Here is a 20,738-nt window from a genome sequence, read left to right as displayed (position 1 = left end):
GCAGCACGTCTAATTTTTTTCGGGTGGCAAGCCATTAATTCGCGACCCCCCGCGCGGATACCACCTTGGAACAGGATTTTCAATGCTTCGCGTGCGTTCAGTTCTCGAAGCGGCGGCACTTCTAAAAGCAGTTCCCGTAGTCGCGACGGAAGTGACTAAAAGATGGCTATCTTTGACGCGCTTTCAGCCACCTCTCCAATGTCAGGGTGCTTTCCAAATTGATTACATGCGTGAAACGGTCTTTGTGGTAGCAGGCTCCCCCACCGCCGGAGCCGACTTCGCCTGTTGCGACTTTCTGAAATGGGTGCTGGTAGCGTCGGTGGTGGTGACAGCTTCATTGAAGCCGACATGGTCAGACGGCTTAGGATTCCGAAGATGGGGACAGACTTCGGATTCTGAACAGTCAGAACAACCCAAGTGAGGGCGGAAGCGTTTCGGTATCTAGATGACCCGAGAAGAGATATCGCCACGCTGCAGGGCAATCCGGCTATGAAGGCGATATTTATTCACTATAACACGAATTTGTGCTCGCCTTCAGCGGTAGGCAGACTTTTTTTCTTTCGTGAGTCTTGTGCTGAGGCTGAACCGACGCTGTTAGAAGATAGCCTATTTGAGAAGCCTACACAGCAATCTTCTCAGGAAAGCAGATCTTCAAAATAAATGTGTGCTTTTTCTCAATTCACTGGTGTTCATTAGTGATTCGAGTGATTTGCTTAAAGTGTGCTATTTCTAACATAGCTTAGCTTGTTCGCCAAGTATGTCGATTTCGTTGTCCAATCCTTGTTACTGTTGCTGTGAAATAGTGTATTTTATTGCAATTGATACTTGTAATTATGTCATTATTACTAATTATGTACTTTGTCCACCCCCTCCCCTGCAATGTCTTAATGGCGCTGAGGGTGCTGTAATAAATAAATAAATGAACTGAACGTTTCGATGCGCTGTAACTTTAATTACAACATTATGCTGCAGTGCACTAATAAGTGTCTTTGCGTAATATGAGCATCCTTCAAATAAAAAAAGTATTCCAGTATCTGTATCGCTGTAACTGTATTCCGGAATACTTTTCTCGTCTTATTGCAAAAGTATCTCCGAAATATCCCGTTACGTTAAAGGCAAATGTATCTCAGTATCGGTATTTTAGGCTTTCAGTTCATGTATTTCGATATCTGTATTCCGGAATACTTTTCTGAGTATCTCTGCCCAGCCCTGGTCATGGTTGGCGGATTTTTTTTTCTCTTAAGAATAATTCCAGCGTAAGAGGTTTTTCTAATCCTGAAACTTTAAAGTTGCCCTGCAACACTTTTTCAGCATGTTCAGAAAACGCTGCCGATCGGTAGTCGAGGCTCCCGAGAACACGCGAGCCAAACATTATGGCGCAACACGGGGACTGGAAATTATAATTAATTCTCCAAGTCAGCTAGAAATCGTTATCCCTCTTCTCTCGACATATGATGCCATAAACCCAAATGACCGCGCCATAAACCCAAAGTCCACGTCTATTGGCTGATTTGAGCATCGCGAGCTGCATGGTTACCGCGGCCGCCGCGGGATGCCGCCACGTGCTGGCTCGCGCTCGCGCGATCACACTGAAAGTAAGCCGCGCGTTCGATGAAAAATAGAAATGAAAGTGCTAAAGGTCATGACGCGCGCTGATGACGGGACGCATGTTCTCGCCCCCTCGTCATTCCCCCCTCCCTGCGTAGATTTCAGCGCGCTCGCTGGTAAGCAATAACAGCGAAAGCGCTTGTAGCGTGCAACAAATCCCTGTACTTCGCTCGTACTTGACGGATTTTAAATATTTTTGCGCCAGTAGATTCGAGATGTAATAAGCTATTTTAATGAAGCCATTCGACGATTAGTTGGGTAAGTGTTGCAGGGCCCCTTTAACCCGTTAACCGTTTTGTTTTAGTTTTTCTGTCTAAAAAGTTTTTTTTTTTCAACTTGATATTGAATAGTTTGCTTCTGAAAAGCATGTTTTGATTGACGAAAAAAAATTGAAGCGTATATAAGGTCAAATTAGCATAACGAAGTTTACTGTCCCGTGGCCTGTGTCTTTCACGAGTCGCGAACGATAATGTCATCGTCGAGAAACTGGCGAATATAACACGTCAGGTCATCAAAGTAAACTTGGGTGTCTGAAGGTCGCAGGTTCGGTCCCTGCCGGAGGCAAGTTATCTTTTCGTCCGCCTTACTTTCTTCACATTTATATCCCAATAATTACAAATAACACCCCCTATACTTTCCTTGGCATTACTGACTGTTAGTTCTCATTAATACTGTGAATATATAATTATCGTCTGAATTAAGAGCTGTACGATGACGCAAGGCTTCTTTTCCGCGACGATGCACGAGCAACGCACTCGTCGCCTTCACTGGACAATATTTTCTAAGCACAAGTCGCGAAAAAATGTGAAATGGCGGTTAATATAAAAGAAATTGCCAAGCAGTGCTGCCATCTGTGAAGCGACACACGAACTAGCTTCGAAGCGAACGAGTGTCGTTCAAAACGCTAACGGGGAGATATCTCAAGCGGACGAGCCACACTCGTCCAAAGTGGTTTGGGCACAGTTTGTCAAGGACGAGCTGTGCTCGTCCGAAACGGTTAAGGGTGTAACAAAATTCGCTAGCTGTACTTCTTGGCCCTCGCTTCATCGTATAACATCCACAATTCCTTCAAAATACGCAGTACGATTGCGTTTGTAAGCTACTCCCGTAGGGATGGGCGAATATTCGAGCGCTTCAAATATTCGAACGCTTATTACAGTATTGGAATTCGCTTCGGCACGAACTTAAATTATTCGAAATTTCGAAGTATTCGAAAGGAACAAATAGACGTACATTTGACCTCATGTAATAAACAGGGGAGAAAACAGCGCAAAATTCAGACAGGACACAAGACGAAGAAGGCACTACTTTGTGCTGTCTCAACATTGTGCTGTTTTCTCCTCTGTTTAACCATGAACATGGGCGTCCGGAGGAGGGTGCAAGGGGGGGCGGCTGCCCCCCCCCCTGGAATTTCGGGTATCTTTCTATGCAGTAGCAATAAGCTGCACACGTTCTTTAGCACACAAAAGGTCCGCATATCCGTGTGAAACGGCCTTCAGGATTGCCAGCCAACTTTGCACGTTATTACATATTATTGACTAACCTTGCCGGTCAAGTCACGGTAGTGACTCCCCCCCCCATGGATGCACCCCCTGGAAAAATTTCTGCGGACGCCCTTGACCATGAACCAACTAGCCCACGCTTAGACCATAATAAACCTCATCTAACCTCTCTGTAAAGCTGGTTTCACTGCGGCGTAGGGCTGCTGTGCTGTGAAACAACCTGTCCAGGAGAAACCCGCACTGCCGCAACGTCGCACTTCAAGGTTAAAATGAACATATTACCTGCACTTCGATTATTTTTCTTTCTTTTTTTTAAGTTTGAAAGGGTGTTATGAGGGCTCATATGCACTAAGTGTAGCAGATTTTAAAGCGTACCGTACTTTATCGGTTATAACTTGCGCCCTATTACTATTCAAATCGTGCCGCTTTTCGAATTTCTTTCCACGTCATCTCGAACAAAAAAGGTGACGCTCGCACACTCCTTGTTCCACTTCCTAAAGATATTGTGCAAGTTAGTTGGATAATGATAAAAATTCTCATTTCCCTTTATAATATGTTATATATGCTATTCGAACTATTCGTTTACTATTCGAGGAATTCACTATTAGCTTCAAATTCGTTTCGAACCTCAAGTTTACTATTTTCGCCCATCCCTATGCTCCAGCATGACTGGCTCGGCGGCCGAGAGGAAGAATAGACGACTCACTCTTTAAAAGAAAGAAGCCACAAAAACAAAATGAAGCATATACTGGAACATTCTGCAGCAGTCGAAGAGAATCAAATAGTGGTAGCTTATTCGTAAGGATGGTTTAACCTTCATACTAATAGCCTAATACGTTTAATCGCTTTGCAGGACAAACGGGCCAGCCTACCCTTAGTCGTCTTTCAGGGGCGTAGCCAGGGGGGGGGGGGTTGAAACCCTCCGAAATTTTTCGATTTTTCATGCGTATATATACACGCACACGTACAAACGCACACACGAACATAAAAAAAAAGGATTGGTTGAGCCCCTTCCTCCCCGTCCGAAAAATTTTCTGGCTACGCAAGCTTTAGCTGCCTCATCAAAAGCGTAAAGTGCACCGTCGGCATTGTCAAGACGAATGGTTGATAAAAAAAAAGAAAGCAAAGCAACAAAGCAACAGGCGCGCATCGCGGCTTCATGCGTCATACAAGACGCCTAACATCCACTAAAACACTACAAAATGAAGTAAGAAGTGACTGAGAGTAATTAAGAAGTAATTAAGAGTATTTAGGAAGCAGTGTGAAGCAATTAAGTAATTGAGGGTAATGAAGGGGTAAGTGAAAGCAGGTTACAGTAATTGAAGGTAATTCGTGGTAATTCATTGTAATTGAAAACAATCCATAGATATTGAGAGTAATTCAATTTGACGTCAAAATAGCGCCGTCAAGTCATCTTAGTGTGCGAGAAGGGACACGTGACTTCTTCGCGCTGGTATGCCGTCGGTTATCCAGGAGTTTAATTCGTGATCATTTTCGCCGATTAAATCGTAGAACTTTCTTTAATTGAGCAACGGAGCTGCACATGCATACATCTCTAAAGGCTTATGTCTCCGTTAGGTGACTCACTTATGTTTTGTGACAGGGAGCGTAGAGATAAATTTTTTTTCGAAAGGGTAGAGGGGGAAGGTTGCAGCACTTTTGTGTGTGTTCATGTGTGCGTTTGTGTGCGTGCGTGCATATACACACATGCAAGAGGGGTGTTGCCCCTCCCCCCTCCCCCTCCCCCCCCCCCCCACACACACAAGGCTACTCCAGTGATTGTGACTCTCGTCGTTTCTCGTTACAGCGTTTCCAGCTACATTCCGACGCTGGGCAACCTGGTGTTTGTGTGCTTGGTTCCTTTCCTCATACTGAGCGCCGCTGCGGCGCTGGTATTTTATATCAAAGGTATATGCACACTTATGCAGTTAGATATACGTGCCCAAGTGCGCACGCGTCGATTCATTGTTCCGCATGTGTATCCGTAGGCGTGAGCAGGGATCACCATTAGCTTAGAACGACGAAGTTGAGGGAGTTGTAAGGGTTAATGATAAAATAAGGTATGCGTGCAAACACGGATACAAGAGAAGAGATCAAGGAAACATAGTGATATAATTGCTGGCGATTTACGTCCCAATACCACAATATAATTATGACAGAAGCCGTAGTGGAGGGCTCCGGAAATTTAGACCATCTGGTGTTCTTTAAGTGAACCTAAATCGAAGCACACGGGCCTCTAGCATTTCGCCTCCATCGAAAATGCGGCCCGCCACGGCCGGGACTCGATCCCGCGACCTTCGGATCAGCAGTCGAGCCCTGTAACAACTAGACGACAGTGGCGGGTGAAGGCAACACAAACGTGGGCGTTTGCATTGTCTTGGTTTCTTTTATCTTTTATCGTTTCACCAATAGTGGGAGGGGGGAGGGGGGAGGGGGGGAGGGTGTTGAGCCAAGTGTCCCAACAACGCCCTATCACCACCACCACTCCCCCGCCCAGTTAGTTCAGGTCGAAAGAAAGTAAGTTTTGTAATGAATGCAAAAGCTAAACTGAAGCGACGACGTGCTGTTCATAACAGCCTGCCTTTGGTCCCATGAATTTCCAGGGGTAAAGATGGGATTCAAACAGTCCGACTGAGTAAACGTGTGGGGCAGAATTGGCGCCTGCAATGTATGATTAGAGAGGCGGCCACCACCCCTACCCCATTGTGCCCACGTCGGTGTGTATCCATTCATTCAATGTGTGTGTGTATGTATGTATGTATGTATGTATGTATGTATGTATGTATGTATGTATGTATGTATGTATGTATGTATGTATGTATGTATGTATGTATGTATGTATGTATGTATGTATGTATGTATGTATGTATGTACACACGCATACATACATGCATGTTAAAAAGAAAAGATAGAACCCTCACACGATAACACAGATGTATTGACCCTTTCATGGCCTTAAAAAAACAATACAAAAGAAACTGTTGCAACATTACCGTAAAATGTTCTCGCTCAGTTTGTAGAGCTTTTATTTATGAATGAAATGACACCATTATTACGGATTAATGAGGTTTCTTTGTCACAATTTTTGCAAAAAAGATAGTTCGCAGGAGGCTTCACTGCATGGCCTTGGTGTCTTGCAAAAAAGTCACAGTTTCGCCGCAAGGCAGAAGCAATGAATGCGATAGCAAGAAACTAATGCTATACGAAGTGAGGCTCGCCAATGGATACTCTCAGTTTGAACAGCGCTCCTGTTGCAAAGGCGGCCGAAGCAGCGAAGGAAACTAGCGAGCTTCAAGTGTCGAGCTGTGACACTTGATAGTTCGCGCTCATCTTCTGCTTGTTCGTTTAGCGGCGTCCCTTGAGCTCGAGTGACTTTCGTACACTCCGTAACATGAGCGCGGACATCACGGTGAAAGCGTGAAACATCCCTCTTACCCTCAGCACAAGAAAACCGCGCGAGAAGACAGCGGAAGGGCAAGGTTCTCCCTGCGCGCGAGAAGCGAGCGAGCTCGCCGACGACCTTTAAATGCGCCTGTCGCGCTCCTAACGCCATCTCGCTGGTAATGAAGAAACGCTTATAAGCGCAGCCGTCTCCGAGTCCGTCCAGCGCTAAAGGGTGTGTATATAACGCTCGCCGTTACCTACGTGGAGGATCTGCGTTTCGTGGCGTAGTGGCTAGCGCCACTCGCTGCGGAGGAAGAGGTCCCTGGTTCGATTCCGCGCTTCGGAAGCATTTTTCTGAATTATTTTTCTTTGGGGCTTTTAAATATATATACATACTTATACATATACGGCGCATGACGGCGGCGACGGCGACGGCGACGGCAAAATCCAGCCGAGACTGTCCATATAATTGCTATCGCAATAAAAAAAAAAGGCGTCTTGCAAGGTTCAATGCACAATAAAAAAAAAGAGAAAAACATCCAATAAGAAATAAACCAAACGATGAAAAAAAGCATGCAGACGAGTAGTGGATACCCTTCCGCACCCCCTAAAACAGTTAGTAGGCCGTCTTTATATGGTAGTCTTCGAAGCAAGGAGAGGCACAGAGGCAAACTCCGCCAGCCACAAGGGCGAGACACAAATGTCACAAGGTGGACATGTGTGTCCACCTAGTGCACATCTCCATAGTTGTCGTCAGAGTCGTCAAACCACTTTCTAATACGCGCGCTTCATTCCTATTCATTCCCTTGCGGCGTGGAAACAGCCATGTTGTACGCAGGGTTCTCAGAAGCGGTGATTTAATAAAACTTGGAAGCACTTGCTGTCGGGCTAGCCTGTTCATACTGTGCACTGATCGTAAAACTGTGGTCACTTAGCGCAAAACAACGAAAAAAGAAGTTCAAAGGAGAGGCATCACAGTAGATCTAGAGAGGCACAAATGTTGCAACACGGACATGTGTGGCCATCTAGTGCCAGTAAGCGCAACTACATGCAGTGCATAAGTTTGAAGTCTCTAGATTTTTCACTTAAAAAAAAAAAAATCAAGGGTCTCTACATAGGTTCACTGTGTGGCAAATTTTGGTTCGTGACGACTGCAGTCGCCACAGGTTTTATCATTAGACAACGCCATGACGACTTTTGGACTACCCGCGCCGTTCTCCAAGGTAACGCCACGAAGTTCTTTTTCCCATGAATCAAACAGAAATGAACATGCAGCATTTTATTACGTCTTGTAATGTTCGGAATGTAATTTTTTTATTATAAGTATGAGCACTAGTGATTAATTGTACTTGGGTCTCCTGACATCATCGGGCTCATTCCAAAATGTCCCACTCCTGGCGCATATTGTGTCCTACATTTATCTTAATTTCTCGATTAGTAGAGCACTGCTGATGATAATATTGATCTTCTAGACGTTCTCAAACGTTGACCTTTCACTCTGACATAAATTGCTATTTGTCTCGTGCTGTGTATTTATTTTTTATGTCTTTGGGACGTTAAACCCCAGATATTATTATATTATTATTATATTATTATTTTTATGTCATGTTTATCGACTTCTGTCTTATTCTTTCTCTCTTTTTCCTTCTCCAATGTGCGTCCCAACCAAGCTAAACCTCAACAGGGCCAGCAAGGTGAGATTCCTGTATATACCGCGTGTGGCAAGCACCACCAATTAGTACTGACCCAAAAATAAAGTTTTATAAATGTTGCAACTTTCACACCAAGGTGCGCGAACAACGGTAACGGCATTAGATGTTAGCAAGTTGACATCCATACAGTTACGGGGAGGAGGGGAAGGTGCCAATGTGAGCTGGTCAACCCCCTCCCCGCAGTTACCCCTCTTCCTGGCCACAACGTTAGCTGCCCTAATTAGCGGCTACATTTTGTTGTATACATGTGTTGTACCACCGGAATTAACATGGCGTAGGCACATTTCTATAGTTTTATCACAACAGTCAGAGCTATGTTGTGTACCTTAGAGCACTGCACGGGCTTGGGCCTACCCGAAAACCCGGGCCAGGCCGGGTAAAGCAGTTTTAACAGCGGGCCCGGACCGGGCTCGGGTCTGAAGCTCCGGGCTTAGGGTCGAGCCCGGGTTGTAGGTGGCGGGCTCGGGTCGAGCCGGGCTTGGACTTGACCAGTTCTTAAGCATAGTTATTCCAAAACAGCGCACAAACGGGACATGAAAGAACCACACTACGCAGGCGCTGTGTAGTGTGGTTCTTTCATGTCCCGTTTGTGTGCTGTTTTGAAAAAATTATGTGTACGTACCAACAAGCCTGCTAGACACCGTATTGCAGTTCTTAAGATTGTTCCACATACGCTGTGCATACATTCTATCAATTTGGCCTTTATACGGAACATGACGGCGACGGCGACGATAAAAATATGCACCTCGAGTGGCAATATAGTTGCTATCGCTATAAAAAGAATGCGTTGACAAAATATGCGCCCCATCCTCGCTTTTTCCCGCACAAAGAAAGAACCCTGCGCAAACAAGAGTTATCTTAACGGCAACAAGATAACGACGATGGCAACGACGAATTTTGCGCGATTATAGGTAAAATACTTTCTTGCGTTTTTATATCAATTATTATTTACATATTTTCACAGCCGCTCATGTCATCGCTCCAGTTACCGAGAGAGGTGAGATAATTTTATATATTCTTTTTCTTATTCTCCTCTTGTGTATGTATGTGTAAGTAGTGTGGTGACGTGTGCAGTAAATGTGCATACTCGTCACCGCTCCTGCAGAAACCACCCCGGCTACCCCGCCAACACGTAAGCGCTTCTTTTTTTTCGTTGTTGTTTTGGACAGTCGCTTCCTGTTCTGCAGGAGATTATCGTTTTCCATATATGAAAGTGTTGTGAATATATTGGAACACGGAATATCAAGGTGAGAGCAGAGCCATGTACAGTATGGTATAGCGAGGAGTGGGAAAGAGAAGTGAAGGTGAGGAGGAGTGATGTGAGGGTTTGGAGGAGGAAGAGGAAGATAGAGGGCAATATAGAAAGAGATAAAGAAATGAAGATGAAATAAAGAAGATGAAGGTGATGAAGAAAGAGCTCAATCTGGGTTCTCCAGGTGGTGGCGCTTGCTTGCCAGCTCCACAGCTTACTCAGATTTCACAGGCGTTGAACTCGCTTTAATTTTTTTCTTTGGTGTTTGACGTCACTAAAATGAGCACGTGCGATTGGATAGGGCATTTATGCAAATTCTCTCTGGGTGGGACAGCGACGGCTGCGGGCGGAGCTTACATTTATTCTTAGGTTGTAAGCTACTATAACTATTTCATATTTGACCGGGTCTTATGCAGAGTACGTACCGGCGCCGGGTCGGGCGGTGTGGTGCGTGTACGAAGTCGAGTCGGTGTCCACGCGAGACTACAGCCCGAGTGACATGCCACGCTACCTGTGCAGCACCTTCGTGTACGCCCATGTGACGCTCGTGAGACGAGGACGGCTGGCACCCAAGGACAGCTACCAGGGTATGAACTTAAAGGGGCCCCGCAACACTTTTTCAGCATGGTTAGAAAACGCTGCCGATCGACATTCGAGTCTCCTGAGAACATCTGAGCCAAACATTACAGCGCAGCACGCAGCCTGGAATTTGCAATTGATTCTCAAAGTCACCTAGAAATCGCTCCCTTTTCTCTCGACAAATGTTGACATAAACCCAAATGACTGCGCCATAAACCCGAAGTCCACGGCCATTGGCTGATTTGGGCATCGTGAGCTGCATAGTTACCACAGCCACCGCGAGATGGCGCGACGTGCCCGCGTGCTCGCTCGCGATCACACTATATTTAAGCCACGCGTTCGAAGAAAAAAGAAAAAGAAAAGAACGTGCTGAAGGTCACGACGCGCGCTAAGTTGCCGCTAACGAACGGACTTCCCCCTTGCCATTCCCCTCCCTGCGTAGCTTTCAGCGCTCTCGTTGGTACGAAAGGAGAGAGAAAGCGCTTAAAGCGTGCGACAAAACCCTTAACTCCGCTCGTACTTGACGGATTCCAAAATTTTTTGCGGCAGTCGATTCGTGAGGCAATGAACTCCTTGAATGAAGCCATTCGATGATTACTTGGAGAAGTGTTGCAGGGCCGCTGTAATGAACGTCACACGGTCCATTATGCATTTTTCTAAGACGATTCGAATGCGAAAGGCATATTCTTCTTGTTATTCTTTTAACACCGAAGCTGTTCTTAGTCGACCAATCGCCGTCCGCCGGTGTCCGCTCAGCGCTGGCTGCGAGTTCTTGATGCGGTGAGGCAAGGGTGAGGCACGGTAGGAAGGGGGAGGGCTATGCCGTGACTAGAAAAGCGACAGCGAAGCTTGGATGAAAGGGAAATGCGGTGTCTAGCGGTCAGAACGTAGCTGTTTGAAAGAGAGTAAAAGGCGTATCAGAACGCAACTGTCTGCTAGGAGTAGGCTCAAGGAGGGAGCACTACTACTACAAAGGCGGGTATAGGCGTGCGCAGAGGGGGGGCAGGGGGGGGCGGCCGCCCCCCCTAATCACCTAAGAGGGGGGGCGCAAAATCTGCCCCGTACACTGACCCTTCTAGTCACCTAAGAGGGGGGGGGCGCAAAATCTGTCCCATACATGGACTTAGTAGGGTGGGGGGGCGCTGCGATGAACCTTCGCCCCCCCTAATGGGGAACCCTGCGCACGCCTATGAAGGCGGGTACCGCTTAATTGCGGCGTTCGCTGTCCCAGGATGGCCAAGACTACTCGCATTCGCCCGATGTGAGCTACCTTGTCAAATAAAGAGCAATGATACAACACCGAAATACATTCTTTTTTTTAAAAAAAAGGCTTGCAAAACATAGAAAACGCAATTGCCCGACGAAGGAAGGCATCACCTTCGCCGTTTCGACGGCTTTCACGAAAAGAAGCTGGCTGCATTTTTTTTCCTTCTCAGTCGATTGAATTGAACCCGCAGAAGTAATTATTTAGATTACTCATTATGACAAAAAAATTAAAGCTGCTCCGCACTTGTAGTGCCAAGCCTGAAGGAAGTGCGGAGCTGGTGGCCTTCTTTGTTTCTCTTTATTTCTCTCCATCCCTCTCTCTCTCTCTCTCTCTCTCTCTCTCTATATATATATATATATATATATATATATATATATATATTATATATATATATATATATATATATATATATATATAAATATATATATATATATATGTAGGCAGGCATCGTGGTGGAGTGGCCGTAGCGTTGCAAGTAGTCAAGTAGATCCTCCGTGAGAAGTCACAACGTTGTTTATTTCGACGTTTCAGCCAGAGTCTGGCCTAATTCAGCCAGAGTCTGACCGCGATTCCTGATGAAGGCCAGACTCTGGCTGAAACGTCGAAATAAACAACGTTGTGACTTCTCACGGAGGATCTACTTGATATATATATATATATATATATATATATTATATATATATATATATATATATATATATATATATATATATATATATATATATATAATCTATATATATATATATATATATATATATAAATATCTTTTCTCACTCCTTTCTTTCTTTCTATTTCTCTCTTTCATTTTTTCTATGCTATGCTTTACTCTCTCCCCTCCTCATTTTCTTCCTCCTCAACCTCACATCTTTCCTCCTCCCGCCCTCACTTCCCTTTACAACCCCCGTGCTATATTACACTATACAAGGCTATTATGTTATGCTCTGCTAGCGTGCCTGGATAGCCGAGTGGTTACGATGCTTGCCATCGGATCGTGCGTACACGGGTTCAAATCCCGCCTCGTTGAGAAATCTTTTTCGCCAAAACTTTCTTTTTCTCTCTCTTTCTAGCTCTTTCTTTTCTTCTCTCCCTCTCTCTCTCTCTGTAGTTTTGCTCTAACCCATCAGAGTTATTGAATTCCACGCCAGACAAATCGACGCACGTGTCATGGGAGCGAAGCAGAAGAGGACGAAGATAGCGCGTGCCGGTTCATCTTCAGTCGACGCCAAACGGCACACGAAAAGAGGCACTGACACCAAAACTTTGCATCTTGTTTTTTCTGTTGCGATAAGTAGTTAATGACCCACTTATCACGGCTGGAAAGCTCGTTTGCTCGAGCGCGCAACCTTTAATTATTTGGAGTCGCAGTTTCGGTTTCAGAGAGCGCCGAGGGAGGCAGGACCCAGAGTGGTGGCTATGCAAACAAAGCTGGCTACGTGAGCACACAAAACCGCGTGCACATGTGCACCGCGTCGACGACTCTTTTCAACGAAGGCTTCCTGAGTGCTGCTACAATGCCTTCTGAGGCGTTGTAAATATGCGTGACCCCTCCAAGATGCACTGCAAAGGCGAGGACATCAGCCTTTGTACTCCCGTGCAAGTCTCCCCTTCTTTCCGTTGAAAAGGTCTGCTAGGAGAGAGTGGGAGAGAGCGCCCGCAACAATCGCGGCAGCCAACACAAACTCGTGACGCAGGTGGCCGTTGGTTGTTTACTAGGACACCGAAGGCGCGTTTCGCGTGGAGTGGGGCGACGCGCACATTAAACGTGATTTTAAATATGTTCCAGGCTATATTATCCGTTGATATTTCGTAGATGATGCGTGTGTGTCCACATAAATCCATCACACGGGTTATCTCGCCTTCGAAATTTTGTGTCAGTGCTCCTTTAACAGCTCCGCTAGCTGTCAAAAGTAATTTCATTGCTGCCAAGCCTGATGCAGTTATAAGCTGCGGATCGCTCTAACCCACGGCGCGTCCCTCCAATCCCCATGCTTACTCCTTCCTCTTGGGAAGTCAGCGCTGTTCAGCTTATGCAGGTAGGAACAGCAACACCGGGTCTAGCGGGCTCGCAGAGTCGCGCAAGACAATGGAACCTTGAACTGGAGGATACTCGCCGAGTAAAAATTACCCATATTACTGGCACGAGCGCCAAGTGACATTACTGCTTCTCTTCCAAGCACTTCTTCCGGTCAAGCACTTACTTCCGGTTTTTCTCAAATATTCATAAGGAGTCCTCTAAAAATAGAAATTGATGGTTCTGGTAAAGGTTAGGAGTTATGTTGGGTAGATATATCTGAGCGTAACATTACTTAAAGGACCCCTGACACCAAAATTGAAACCTCCAGAAGTTTGTGTTGTTTGACTTTCCTGTATACGGGGGCACTACTGACCGATTATGAGTGGCGAACGTTGCCTTTAAAATATCTTAATTTGGCTTTAAAGTAAGCGTGAGTGCTCATTTGAGTTGGCTGCACCTCGCGACATCGTGGTATGACGTAGATCGAAGCCCCACGTGACGTTCTACGAGTAAAGCAAGTATTGTGGACGTCACAGAAGGTTTGCGGGGTGCACGCAGTTTCACCCACCTTGGGTGCACACAATACCACGACTGGCAACCCGCGAGGCCTATTGTTCCTCACCCCTCTCGCTCTGTTGTCGGGCTGCTCTCGAAGTAGTTTTCGTGAGGGTCCGGACACGCACCCACATACTTTCAATCTCTACCGCGCGCGGGGCCCCCATTTGAAAAATGCGCTTTAACGTCACCACAACTTGTGTGCACGTGATATTTGGCACTCCCCCGCATGGGGCGCTAGTTTCCTATGCTTGTTAGGCGGGCGTTTTGAAGTGATGCTAAAATGGTCGCAATCAACTACGCTAGAATTAGTTATACGATACGTTAGAGCATTTACGATTCAACTTAGGGATTACCAGACACAAAGCGACAAATTGCAGTAAAAAAGTCACAAACAAAAATTTTGCTGTCAGGGGTCCTTTAACATAAGGACCAATTAACTGTCAGAATAATTAATGAAGGGTAAATGGCTTTATTGAAATATTGTAGGCAGCTGGGGTCGTTGCGCCACCTGGCGGAGCAGATCTCAACCACGCACTTCTCTTTACGTGGCCTCCGAGATCCGCTTCGGCAGTGTGCGAAACACAATATTATCCCAAAGAATAAATATACCTAGAGCACACGTACGCCGACGTACGAGTGCCACTACCAGACACCTATAAGTCAAGGACTAGGGTCTCCTCCATTTTTTTTTTTTGCTAACAAAAGTTTATTCTCTTGCAGACGCGGTCAAAAAGTTGCAGTCAGCGGCTCAAGACCCTCGCCGCGACGTCTACGTAGCCCTGGCAGGACCCGGCACACCGTCTGGTGTGGCGTCAGAGACCGCGTCGTCGACCCGTTACCGGACGCAGCTGTGCGAGGGCTTGGAAGACGTCTTGGAGGACATGGACCTCCAGGGCGCGACGTTCCACTGGCCGTCGCCATACTCCGACACGCTAGGGGACGCTAAAGTCGCGCAGCAATTTTTCAGTGTAAGTCCACGCCTCTTTACGGAGCGTATTTAAAGTTCATAGCGGATATTAGCAGAACAGCGCAAATAAAACGAGGACTGTGTAACAGTGTACAAGACAAGAGCGCGTGTGCACCGCAGAATTTTCTCGGACAAAAAATGTCGTTCTTGTGTAGCGATTGGTGTAGTTCTAAATCCTGCGCTAAATGCAGCTCCGCTGTGGTGAAACCTGAGAAATAGCGTATAGCACGGGCACCCAGCTGTTCCCGTTCGTAGAGTTCCCACTGCTCCGTTTACCAAAGCGTCGATGACGTCAATGTTTGAGGCAAGCGTGTAGGGTTTCCCCGGCATGAGTAGAATCTTGTTAGGGAGATTCGCAAACTCGGTGTGCGACATGCGCGCTACATATTTGCTGCGCTTTATCGAGTTCCCGCATGTTACGGCATGCACCTGAGATACGCGTCAGCTGCAGCGAGTTTCGTTACGTTATTTCCCCCTTCAGATCCAGCGCCGGAGAAGCGCGCGCGCGTGTATGTATGTATGTATGCATGTGTGTGTGTGTGTGTGTGTGTGTGTGTGTGTGTGTGTGTGTGTGTGTGTGTGTGTGTGTGTGTGTTGTGTGTGTGTGTGTGTGTGTGTGGTGTGTGCGCGCGCCTTGTAAGAGCATGCGGAGTGAATAGTATTACAAGTATGGAGGACTTCAGGGGCCCGGGCTGTCGTATGCTGTCATCGCTTAGCGTAACGCAGGCAAAACTCCGTCTATAGCGTACGAGCGCGCGCTCGCGCCAAGGAGAAGTCTTCTTCCTCTTGTTCTTCGAACGCCTTGACGCTTGTGAAAGAGGCGCTCGACACTTCGCCTTCCACGAATAGAAGAAATCATAGGCCTGCGCAGGGTTCTCCAGTATGGCGTGTGGGGGGGGGGACAACTCACCGCAGCCCTCCCCCCCCCCCTTTAGTCTAGTCCTAACGAAAACGAGCTCCGCAAAGGGTGCAATAATGAAAATTAAGCGATGACGTGCTTCTCAGAAAGGCCTGCTATTGGTCCACAGATTTCCGGGGTAAAGGTGGGAAGAACCGTACTTAAACGATTGCAGATCATTTTATCTAAATTTGAAATCCGAAGTTGGGAGGATGTCGACCTACAATCGAGACAGGAATTAGCAGTGCCAGTTATGGCAGCACAAACGAAAAATCAGGGACGCTGTGGCATGGTTACGACATTACGTTTGCGTTCTGGCTCTACCTGTAGCATATACCATATTTTCGCGCGAATAACCCACACTCTCAGCAACGAATCACGTTTTTTAATGATCCCCGCTTATTGCCGCGAAGCTAGCTTCTCTGCATAGCTACAAAGCACTGCCGTGAAGCCACCTCCGCGTACCGGAATTCGTTTTTTGCCAGGGTCCACCACGGCTCCAGTGACGTATTTCCGTCACGGATATGACGCTGTGAGATATACACTAACAAATGGCAAAGAATAAAACTAGAAGTAGTTCCGTCCCTGGGAGTCGAACCTACAACCCCTCGCTCCGCAGCGTGAACCGACTCGGCCACAAACGTCACGTTCTTCAGAATACTAATGGCGAGCTATTTGTATACACCATTTTACCGTTGGCGGTACTCAGAGATCGGTGGCACTTCAGCCTGTTTTCGTTATTCCTATCAAGATGCCGCGAAGGGCTCGAAGGGCGCGCTTAAAGGTCGTCGCCCCGCGTGTTACGAAGCGCGCGCGCCTCCACAGAGCGTGGTCGCTCATGCGCGCGCGCTTATCTCGTGATGGGGGTGGATTGTATGCATTGTGCTCTCACTGCAAGTTTGCGTTGAAGTTACATAGAGCACGAAGGTCACTTCGCTCACTGCAGCGGCTGCTTTTGCGAAAAGAGCGCGCTGCTCACACACGAATAGTTTACAACTGTGACAGTCAGTTCGCGCTCATCCTGTGTATTCTGTTCGTTCGTTTCGTGTGTCCTCCTACGTGTTTGAGCAGCGCGCTTTCATTGTCGAGCTGTGACAGTTGTTAGTTCGCGCTCATCCTGTGTATGTTCTTTCCGTGCGCCCTTTCTGCTCGAGCAGCGCGTTGCTAGTTTCGAGCTGCTTGCCGTTATTCGCGTGACATTACAATTTGATGCTATAGCATTCATTCCTTCGCCCTTGTGCCGAAACAATGCACAACAAGCGCTCAACTACGTCTGTGAAGACACGTTTCACTTTCGCGTTATGCCGATTCCTATGACAGAGGGATAAGCCATGTTTTTTTCTTCACTTTACGAAACACGTTGCGGGGCTAGTTTATTTATTTATTTATTTATTTATTTATTTATTTATTTATTTATTTATTTATTTATTTATTTATTTATTTAGGACAATATTGAAGTTGTACGTCCTAGGGGACACGACTAAGGGCAAACATTACGTAATTGGGCCGTGCCCCCCCCCCCCCCATACAGCAGCAGCAGTAGTAGAAAGACAACATTTACAAAACATAAAATCACACATGAAACTGAATCAGTACACTTGTTTTACACAGATGATGTGAATTTCTTTAAAGTAAAGGCAACAAACGAAAATAAAATAAAAAAATCAACGTTATACAGTTTGCTAAGGACTTGCTAAATACTGCAAAGTTGCTGATACATTCCTACTTAAAATATGCCAGCGCAACTTTTTACGCGGACAGGATAGAGAAGTGCCTGACAGGTCGGACGCTGACTCCAACAATGGAGTCAGTCAACGTGCATGTAGTCAGTCCAGCGACTACGTAAATTTCCTTTATGAAATGCTCTCACACGTTTTTTTTTTCACGTGCTACTTGGTATGGGAGGGGGTCGACCTACATTCGAGTAGACTTACAATCGTGTAAATACGATAACCGGTTCTTTGTATGCAACATCAGGGCTCCTTGCTCGCCATTACGGTAAAAAAATTTGCATATAGCCATAAACCTGCGCATTTAAAAAATCACGTGACAGTCACGAGTGAGTAAAGGTATTGGGCAGAATTGCGCCCCCCACGACCCCCCTCCTTTGCGCACGCCTATGCCTTTCGCGAATAGAAGAAATACACGAGGACTTAATTAACGCTTGCTGCCCACGCAGGCTATGGAGACGTGTCTCGGCGCCTTTTCCAAGAAGATGGCGCTGGTAGTCCCCAGTAATGAAGGCGACAGGAAACGCTTCTTTCCGTTTATCGACGGCGTAAGGTGAGCGTATATTGACGCATGCATCTTCTCGCATTATCACGCAGCGTGTCTGCACGAACACGCCAATGCATGCACTGTTGCAAGTGGGACGCTCGAGCCCAGACGATTACGCAATGTCCCAGGGACGTCCCAAAACGATCCTACGGGCACGCCGCACATTTTCAATTTCAAGATAATAATAATAATAATAATAATAATAATAATAATAATAATAATAATAATAATAATAATAATAATAATAATAATAATAATAATAATAATAATAATAATGGTTTTATTTCCACTAATACAAAGTTGATGGAGGGGGTGAGAATAAAAGTGACTATCCGCTTGACTACGTTCTCAACCCCCCCCCTCACCCCCCCCCCCCCCCCCTATATACATGAGGCAGAGGCGGTGGCGGCAACAGAACACAAGATCTGGCGACGATACACAAATTAGGAATTGCATAAGTTTCAAACACACTGCAGACTGCGGTGTTGGCAAACAAAGAATTCCACCGTGTACAGGACATATCTTTAGACTCATACATTAAAGTCGTCCTTCTATAGCTATAGAGATTCGGTCTTTCGATCTCAGAGAAGAGTTATCTGCTTTGTTCTACTTATAACCCAAATCGAAGCTTCTCAGGCTTATGCATAGACCACAGTTTTTGTGTTTTTTCTATCATTCACACCGAAAACACTACGTGTGCCAAACGCAAGGTCTTGAAGAAGCGACCCCCACCCCGGAAAATTTTCAGTGTTGCATATCATACGAATGCACGCACAAACATGGCCGAAATCCCACCCCCTCCCCCCCGCACTCGATAAAAATTTCTGGCTCCAAGCTTCCTCTACCTTTGAAGTGGAAGCGCACATCGCTACACCACCTGGCGGGTGGTCAGACACTTACTTGCCCGTCCACGAAACGGCTCGTGTGGCCGCTCTTTTACGGAAGTATGCATCTCTATGCCAGGGGTCGGCAACCTTTTGAGACGGAGGGCCGAGTTCAGGCCCATAGCCAGGAATTTTTTTTCGTGGGGAGGGGGGGGGGGGGGGCACTTGCTGAAAACCTTGACTATTTGAGAAAAACACCTATTTTCATTTATTTTTGATAAAAAAAAACCTACTTCACCAAAATTTCGGACCCCCCCCTCCCCCCCTCGCTACGGGCCTGGCCGAGTTGCATGAAGCCAAAGCAGCGGGGGCCGGACGGCAAATAAAATAAAAAACGGGGAAGGGGGGGGGGGGGCGGATTTGCAGGCAAAGCGAAAAAAAAAAAAGTAACGGCGAAGCAATGAATGCGATAGCAACAACTTGGAATGTAACGCGAAGAACGGAAAGCAGCTCGAAATTTCCAGCGCGTCGCTCGAGCCCAAAGGACGCACACAGGACGAGCGCGAACGAAGTGGTACAAGAACCCACGTGACACACGCCACTAATAACGTCATCACGACTTCAGAATCTGTGACGTCATTGCTTGGTCAAAGGTGGGCCGATCCCGGCCGAAGGTAGTGCCACACCAAGCGAGCAGGGGCATAGCCAGAAATATTTTTCGGGGGGTGGGGGGGTTCAACCATACTTTATGTATGTTCGTGCGTGCGTATGTATGTATGTGTGCGTGTATATATGCGCAAGCAAAACTGAAAAATTTCGGGGGGGGGTGCACCCCCCCCCCCCCCTTGGCTACGCCCCTGCAAGCGAGGTGACAGATCTTCAGGGAGTGGCCGCGGGGACAACGCAATCGATTGAAGACGTCAAAGTAACTTAATGTGTGTCATACTGCAGCTCTTTGCGTCTTGCGAGAAGTCGAAATGTGAAGCAGCTGCCTTTCGCCTTGAAGTGTCGCAGCAAGTGTAACAAGCTGCGGAACTTAATTTCATCGCATCGTAATATTTCGTACAGGCATTCGTACAACGTAGTGTACTGGACGCACAACCTGCACGAGATTCCTGACCATGACACATTGGCGCGCTGCACTGTCAACTTGCCAGACATCGTAAGCCTCGCTTCTTAAATATTTTTGCTTCCGATATACATGAGTGCACTCGAGCAATTATGAAATGGGCGCGAGTTCGAGTTGGAGTGGATTTACCACTGAAGCGCAACTTAAATTTAGTGAGGCCTAAGTCCCCCTTTTAAATTTTCCGCCGAAATCTCCGATGGTGACGTCACGGATTTCAACGTTTTTTTTTTTTTTTATTTCGTGTTTTGGCCACATTGGCTCAACGAAATTTCCTGAAACTTCGTATGTTAAGTCTCTGTCTCCTTCAGATGACAATGTACAGTGCCGTTCACTCTTAGGGTGAATACGGCTTAGCGTGGCTGCGTGAAGTCACTGTAACGGGAGAAGTACCGCATTCGTCTTCTCTTCGCCGCCGCGCCCTTTCGGCGGCTTCGCCACACAAAGGGTCCAGCTCGCTCGCCTCGCTGTTGTGTCTCCCGGCCGCCGATGCACGGCCCTTTGGAGGGCGATTGTTTTTGTAGCCTCAGAAAAGCGTGCAGGAACATTACAACATCCCGTATCGTTTTGACACTCCATCGCAAGCCTGTCGAAGCATCGAAAAAGGCCTGGTTGCTGCGCTTTTGGGTGCAGAAACCGGCGGGAAACGGGCAAAAAGCCCTCTTTGCCATTCCCAGCGGGAAAAAGGATGCCAAGGGACGGGCTATGTGGCTGCACAGAATACGATGGCAAAAATTTGTTCCCACGACTGATACCCACCTTTGTGAGGC

The 20,738-nt window shown here is 46.8% G+C and overlaps 1 protein-coding gene across 1 annotated transcript; it reads left to right on the top strand.

The window, feature by feature from the left end:
* Nucleotides 1–4,397: 4,397 nt before the first annotated feature.
* Nucleotides 4,398–20,022, top strand: LOC125756780 (uncharacterized). The gene is made up of 6 exons (XM_049411722.1): nucleotides 4,398–4,405; nucleotides 4,918–5,018; nucleotides 9,875–10,045; nucleotides 14,597–14,844; nucleotides 17,921–18,024; nucleotides 19,911–20,022. Exons 1-6 carry the CDS (start codon nucleotides 4,398–4,400, stop codon nucleotides 20,020–20,022), a joined length of 744 nt encoding a protein of 247 aa, XP_049267679.1.
* Nucleotides 20,023–20,738: the final 716 nt, after the last annotated feature.

Source organism: Rhipicephalus sanguineus, unplaced genomic scaffold, assembly GCF_013339695.2.
Source record: "Rhipicephalus sanguineus isolate Rsan-2018 unplaced genomic scaffold, BIME_Rsan_1.4 Seq733, whole genome shotgun sequence".
In the NCBI taxonomy this organism is placed as follows: domain Eukaryota; kingdom Metazoa; phylum Arthropoda; class Arachnida; order Ixodida; family Ixodidae; genus Rhipicephalus; species Rhipicephalus sanguineus.
The sequence above is the reverse complement of the archived record's forward strand: the minus strand, read 5'-3'. Positions and strand labels throughout refer to the sequence as shown.